Source organism: Salmo salar, chromosome ssa16 (assembly GCF_905237065.1).
Source record: "Salmo salar chromosome ssa16, Ssal_v3.1, whole genome shotgun sequence".
In the NCBI taxonomy this organism is placed as follows: domain Eukaryota; kingdom Metazoa; phylum Chordata; class Actinopteri; order Salmoniformes; family Salmonidae; genus Salmo; species Salmo salar.
In genome coordinates this window covers 86,752,092-86,758,270 of record NC_059457.1, presented here as the reverse complement: position 1 = coordinate 86,758,270, position 6,179 = coordinate 86,752,092, and the positions used below count along the sequence as shown (strand labels likewise).

The 6,179-nt window shown below is 48.4% G+C and overlaps 1 protein-coding gene across 2 annotated transcripts in view; it reads left to right on the top strand.

Annotated features, from left to right (window-relative positions):
* LOC106574844 (potassium-transporting ATPase subunit beta-like) overlaps positions 1–6,178 on the top strand; it is a 14,180-nt gene extending 8,002 nt beyond the window's left edge. Inside the window, exons 3-7 of one of the 2 annotated variants that reach the window (XM_045698402.1) lie at positions 792–905; positions 2,791–2,990; positions 3,142–3,204; positions 3,366–3,458; positions 5,403–6,178. In XM_045698402.1, the coding sequence (XP_045554358.1) occupies positions 792–905; positions 2,791–2,990; positions 3,142–3,204; positions 3,366–3,458; positions 5,403–5,561 (629 nt within the window). In that variant the 3' untranslated portion in view covers positions 5,562–6,178. The remainder of the gene's footprint in view (positions 1–791; positions 906–2,790; positions 2,991–3,141; positions 3,205–3,365; positions 3,459–5,402) is intronic. The other variant, XM_045698403.1, reaches the window with a different exon arrangement.
* The last annotated feature ends 1 nt before the right edge of the window (position 6,179 follows it).

Sequence of the window (6,179 nt, the reverse complement as noted above, 5' to 3'; positions counted from 1 at the left end):
CTATTCCCTATATAGTGCACTACTTTAGACCAGGACCCTATTCCCTATATAGTGCACTACTTTAGACCAGGGCCCATAGATTCAGCCCATTAGTAAAAATCTCCCTTCACTATTCACTGTTTACTATTTACTGTTTACTATTTACTATTTACTGTTTACTATTTATTGCTCCTGTAAAGAAGTATATATTGTCCCTTGCGTCTTTCACCGTCCCCTCCCCTCTATCTCCTCTTTCTGGCCCCCCCGCTCTCTCTCTATCTCCTTCTCTTTCTGCCCCCCCGCTCTCTGTCTAGCCCCTCTCTATCTCCTTCTCTTTCTGGCCCCCCGCTCTCTGTCTAGCCCCCTCTCTCTATCTCCTTCTCTTTCTGGCCCCCCCGCTCTCTGTCTAGCCCCTCTCTCTATCTCCTTCTCTTTCTGCCCCCCCCGCTCTCTGTCTAGCCCCTCTCTCTATCTCCTTCTCTTTCTGCCCCCGCTCTCTGTCTAGCCCCTCTCTCTATCTCCTTCTCTTTCTGCCCCCCGCTCTCTGTCTAGCCCCTCTCTCTATCTCCTTCTCTTTCTGCCCCCCCGCTCTCTGTCTAGCCCCTCTCTCTGTCTCCCCCTCTTTCTCTCCCTCTCACACTCTCTCTTTCTCTTCCCGCTCTCTCACAGTCGCTCTCTTTCTCTCTCCCCCTCTTCCCCCCTCCCCCTATCTCTGTAGTTCATACAGCCTGTGACCATATCTGGGATGGTGTCGGCTGACCTCTGCGTTTGTGTGTGTGTGTGTGTGTGTGTGTGTGTGTGTGTGTGTGTAGGGGTGATGGTCTGGCCACCTACATACATTGAGGAGGATGTAGTACTCAGCTACAACATGTCTGATAAAGCCAGCCAGAGGAAGATGTCCAACTGCCTCAGCAACTTCCTCAAACGTCAGTGTCCAAGATGGCACCCTATGTAGTGGACTCCTGTTGTCCAGAACTGAGGGTGCCATCCCATTTCAGACTTCATCAGTCAATTATCTCAAACTAACCTACTACAGTTGCTAGTCAATGCTTTGACCTACCTGGATCACAAATCATTAAACCCTCCTTTTTTCCCTCTCTCACCCTCTCTATTTTTCTCCCTCTGTCTCTCTCCCTCCCTCTCTATTTTTGTCCCTCTCTGACTCCCTCTACCTCTCTGACTCCTCTACCTCTCTGACTCCTCTACCTCTCTGTCCCCTCTACCTCTCTGTCCCCTCTACCTCTCTGTCCCCTCTACCTCTCTGTCCCCTCTACCTCTCTGACTCCTCTACCTCTCTGTCCCCTCTACCTCTCTGACTCCTCTACCTCTCTGACTCCTCTACCTCTCTGTCCCCTCTACCTCTCTGTCCCCTCTACCTCTCTGACTCCTCTACCTCTCTGTCCCCTCTACCTCTCTGTCCCCTCTACCTCTCTGACTCCTCTACCTCTCTGTCCCCTCTACCTCTCTGTCCCCTCTACCTCTCTGTCCCCTCTACCTCTCTGTCCCCTCTACCTCTCTGACTCCTCTACCTCTCTGACTCCTCTACCTCTCTGTCCCCTCTACCTCTCTGTCCCCTCTACCTCTCTGTCCCCTCTACCTCTCTGTCCCCTCTACCTCTCTGTCCCCTCGACCTCTCTGTCCCCTCGACCTCTCTGACTCCTCTACCTCTCTGACTCCTCTACCTCTCTGACTCCTCTACCTCTCTGTCCCCTCTACCTCTCTGTCCCCTCTACCTCTCTGACTCCTCTACCTCTCTGTCCCCTCTACCTCTCTGTCCCCTCTACCTCTCTGACTCCTCTACCTCTCTGACTCCTCTACCTCTCTGTCCCCTCTACCTCTCTGACTCCTCTACCTCTCTGTCCCCTCTACCTCTCTGACTCCTCTACCTCTCTGACTCCTCTACCTCTCTGTCCCCTCTACCTCTCTGTCCCCTCTACCTCTCTGACTCCTCTACCTCTCTGACCCCTCTACCTCTCTGTCCCCTCTACCTCTCTGACTCCTCTACCTCTCTGTCCCCTCTACCTCTCTGACTCCTCTACCTCTCTGTCCCCTCTACCTCTCTGACTCCTCTACCTCTCTGTCCCCTCTACCTCTCTGTCCCCTCTACCTCTCTGACTCCTCTACCTCTCTGACTCCTCTACCTCTCTGACTCCTCTACCTCTCTGTCCCCTCTACCTCTCTGTCCCCTCTACCTCTCTGACTCCTCGACCTCTCTGTCCCCTCGACCTCTCTGTCCCCTCTACCTCTCTGTCCCCTCTACCTCTCTGACTCCTCTACCTCTCTGTCCCCTCTACCTCTCTGACTCCTCTACCTCTCTGTCCCCTCTACCTCTCTGACTCCTCTACCTCTCTGACTCCTCTACCTCTCTGTCCCCTCTACCTCTCTGTCCCCTCTACCTCTCTGTCCCCTCTACCTCTCTGACTCCTCTACCTCTCTGACTCCTCTACCTCTCTGTCCCCTCTACCTCTCTGACTCCTCTACCTCTCTGTCCCCTCTACCTCTCTGACTCCTCTACCTCTCTGTCCCCTCTACCTCTCTGACTCCTCTACCTCTCTGACTCCTCTACCTCTCTGTCCCCTCGACCTCTCTGTCCCCTCTACCTCTCTGACTCCTCTACCTCTCTGTCTCCTCTACCTCTCTGACTCCTCTACCTCTCTGTCCCCTCTACCTCTCTGTCCCCTCTACCTCTCTGTCCCCTCTACCTCTCTGACTCCTCTACCTCTCTGACTCCTCTACCTCTCTGTCCCCTCTACCTCTCTGTCCCCTCTACCTCTCTGACTCCTCTACCTCTCTGACTCCTCTCTCTCTCAGCCTACAATGACACGTCTCAACAGCCTAACCGTAACTGCACCCGGGGACAGTACTTCAAACAGGAGAAGTTTGAGGCTCCACACCATACCAAGTACTCCTGCCGCTTCACCCAGAGCATGCTGGGACGCTGCTCCGGCCTGGACGAGCCCACGTTCGGCTATAACGGCACCATGCCCTGCGTCATCATCAAGATGAACAGGGTGCGTTCACAGTCACAAACCAGCTGGAAATATTACATTATCTTATGTTATGCACATGACATTTACAACAAGTGGAGATGTTATAACACATTATAATACATTTATAACACATTAGGAAATTGCACTGATATGCATGATGTTTCTAACCCAGATCATCAACTTCCTGCCCAACAACGGGACTGGCATGGCTCCTCATTTGAACTGCACGATACTGGTGAGTATAAACCAAGATGGCTACTCAACACCAAAGCCGTATATTTATATAGAAATAAATCTGTGACTCTGCTCAACATGGCTGCCCAGGAAGACAGTTTCTCACAACGTTAAATCTAGTCTGCCAACAGTATTTAATGGATGGTTGGTGTGTGTGCGCAGAGCGGCCATGATAACATAGACATGATCGAGTACTTCCCCACCAACGGAACCTTCGACTTATCCTACTTCCCATACTACGGCAAGCTGGCTCAGGTAACCACGACAACACTGTCTTCTCTCTATGGAACTAATGTTGTTTTGTGAAACTCAATGCATGGTTTACTTACACCTGGGGTGTATTCATTTGTCGAAATCCATTGCAAAACGTTTTGCATTGTAATCCATTTACCATTTAATGTAGGAATCTAACGTAAGCAAAAAGAGCAAAACGGAACAAACCGGGGAAGGATATACCTGAATTTGTCCAATACAAACTCATTTTCACAGGAAAAACTGCCCCATTTGGGGTAAACGGTTTCCTTTCGCCAAAAAATCTGACTAATGGATACACCCCTGCATGAACCCCCTGTATGGATTTACAACAATGTATATACAGTTCATTCAGAAAGTATTCAGACCCCTTGACTTTTTCCACATTTTGTTACGTTACAGCCCGTAATGACAAAGCAAAAACAGTAAAAAAAAATTGCAGCCCGGAAATATCACATTTCTATAAGTATTCAGACCCTTAACTCAGTACTTTGTTGAAGCACCTTTGGAAGCGATTACAGCCTCGAGTCTTCTTGGGTATGATGTTACAAGCTTGGCACACCTGTATTTGGGGAGTTTCTCCCATTCTACTCTGCAGATCCTCTTAAGCTCTGTCAGGTTGGATGGGAGCGTCGCTGCACAGCTATTTTCAGAATTCTCCAGAGATGTTAGATCAGGTTTAAGTCTGGGCTCAGAGACTTGTCTTGAAGCCACTCCTGCGTTGTCTTGGCTGTGTGTTTAGGGTTGTTGTCTTGTTGGAAGGTGAACCTTCACCCCAGTCTGAGGTCCTGAGCGCTCTGGAGCAAGTTTTCATCAAGGATCTCTGTACTTCGCTCCGTTCATCTTTGCCTTGATCCTGACTAGTCTTCCAGTCCCTGCCACTGGAAAACCTCCCAGCAGCATGATGACCACCATGCTTCACCGTAGGAATGGTGCCAGGTTTCCTCCAGACCAAAGACTTCAATCTTGGTTTCATCAGACCAGAGAATCTTGTTTCTCATGGTCTGAGAGTCTTTGGATGCCTTTTGGCAAACATCAAGTGGGCTGTCATGTGCCTTCTACTGAGGAGTGGCTTCCATCTGGCTGCTCTACCATAAAGGCCTGATTGGTGGAATGCTGCAGAGATGGGAGAACCTTCCAGAAGGACAACCATCTGCACAAAGGAGCTCTGTCAGAGTGACCATTGGGTTCTTGGTCACCTCCCTGAACAAGGCCCTTCTCCCTCGATTGCTCAGTTTGGCCGGGTGGCCAGCTCTAGGAAGAGTCTCGGTGTTTCCAAACTTCTTCCATTTAAGAATGACGGAGGCCACTGTGTTCTTGGGGACCTTCAAAGGTAGACACATGTTGGTACCCTTCCCGAGATCTGTGCCTTGACACAATCCTGTCTCGGAGCTCTTAGGACAATTCCTTCGACCTCAGGGCTTGGTTTTTGCCCTGACGTGCACTGTCAACTGTGGGACCTTCTATGGACAGGTGTGTGCCTTTCCAAATCATGTTCAGTCAATTGAATTTATCACAGGTGGACTCCAATCAATTGTAGAAACATCTCAAGGATGATCGATGGAAACAGGATGCACATGAGTTCAATTTCAAGTCTCATAGCAAAGGGTCTGAATACTTATGTAAATAATGGTATTTGTTTTTTATTTTTAATACAATTTGCAGAGATTTATACAAATCTGTTTTCGCTTTGTCATTATGGGGTATTGTGTGTAGATTGCCGAGGATTGTTATTTTTTTTTTTAAATACATTTTAGAATAAAACTTGGAAAAGTCAAGGAGTCTGAATACTTTCCGAAGGAACTTTATCATAGAGTTTGACAGAGAGCACATCTTTGCTATAATTGTTAAAAACAAGCATTGTGGCAGTTGGTCCCTCTATCCAACTCTATGTCTAAACATGATTGGTATGAACCATGAACCCTCTCTTGGTCTCCCTCCACACAGCCCACCTACGTTAACCCTCTAGTGGCTGTGAAGTTCCACCTGGTCAAAGAGAGGGAGGCTAAGATCCAGTGTCGTGTGGTGGCCCACAACATCGCCTATCAAGACTCATACGAACCATACCAGGGGAAGGTGGTCTTCCTGCTCAAGGCTCTGAAATAATATATTTTACTAGACAAGCCGGCAATCCAACCATCTAGGTCCTAACCATGGTCAGAGCCATAGAATTGGGTAGTGTTCCTCATCTGTGCAATTATGACATTTGTGACAGAATGGGAAGCGCAGTTGAGGGCTTTCTCCATTTTAAAGTTGTCTGTGGGAAGATATCAATTGATATCTTCATAATTTCTTTAAGTATTTCCTTAACCCATAGAAATTCCCACCCAGTTTAAGCCATCTATCCAAGTCTATGATCCCAACCAAGACAATCTGGAAACCCATGAAAAAGGAGAGCTGCACACGAGCTCATATGCAATAATTGGACAGACAAGCTGTCTTCGTCAGGGTATGATGGTAATTCAGTTACTGCATCTGAGGTCCTAGAGAGGCTCTTCTCTTTGTCCTAGTGTCCTACTCTGCTAGCCAACACCTCGCCTGAACACGCGTTTCTTTCACCTCCAGATTGAATCTGGAAACCCAACCATCCCTGTCCAAACAGTGGTTTTATGTAGCTTCTAGGAAGGGTATTTAACGTATAGTTAACCAAGACATTACCTATGCATTGTATCATAATGAAACCAGAAATATTAAACATGTATTAAAATCCATAAAGACAATAAG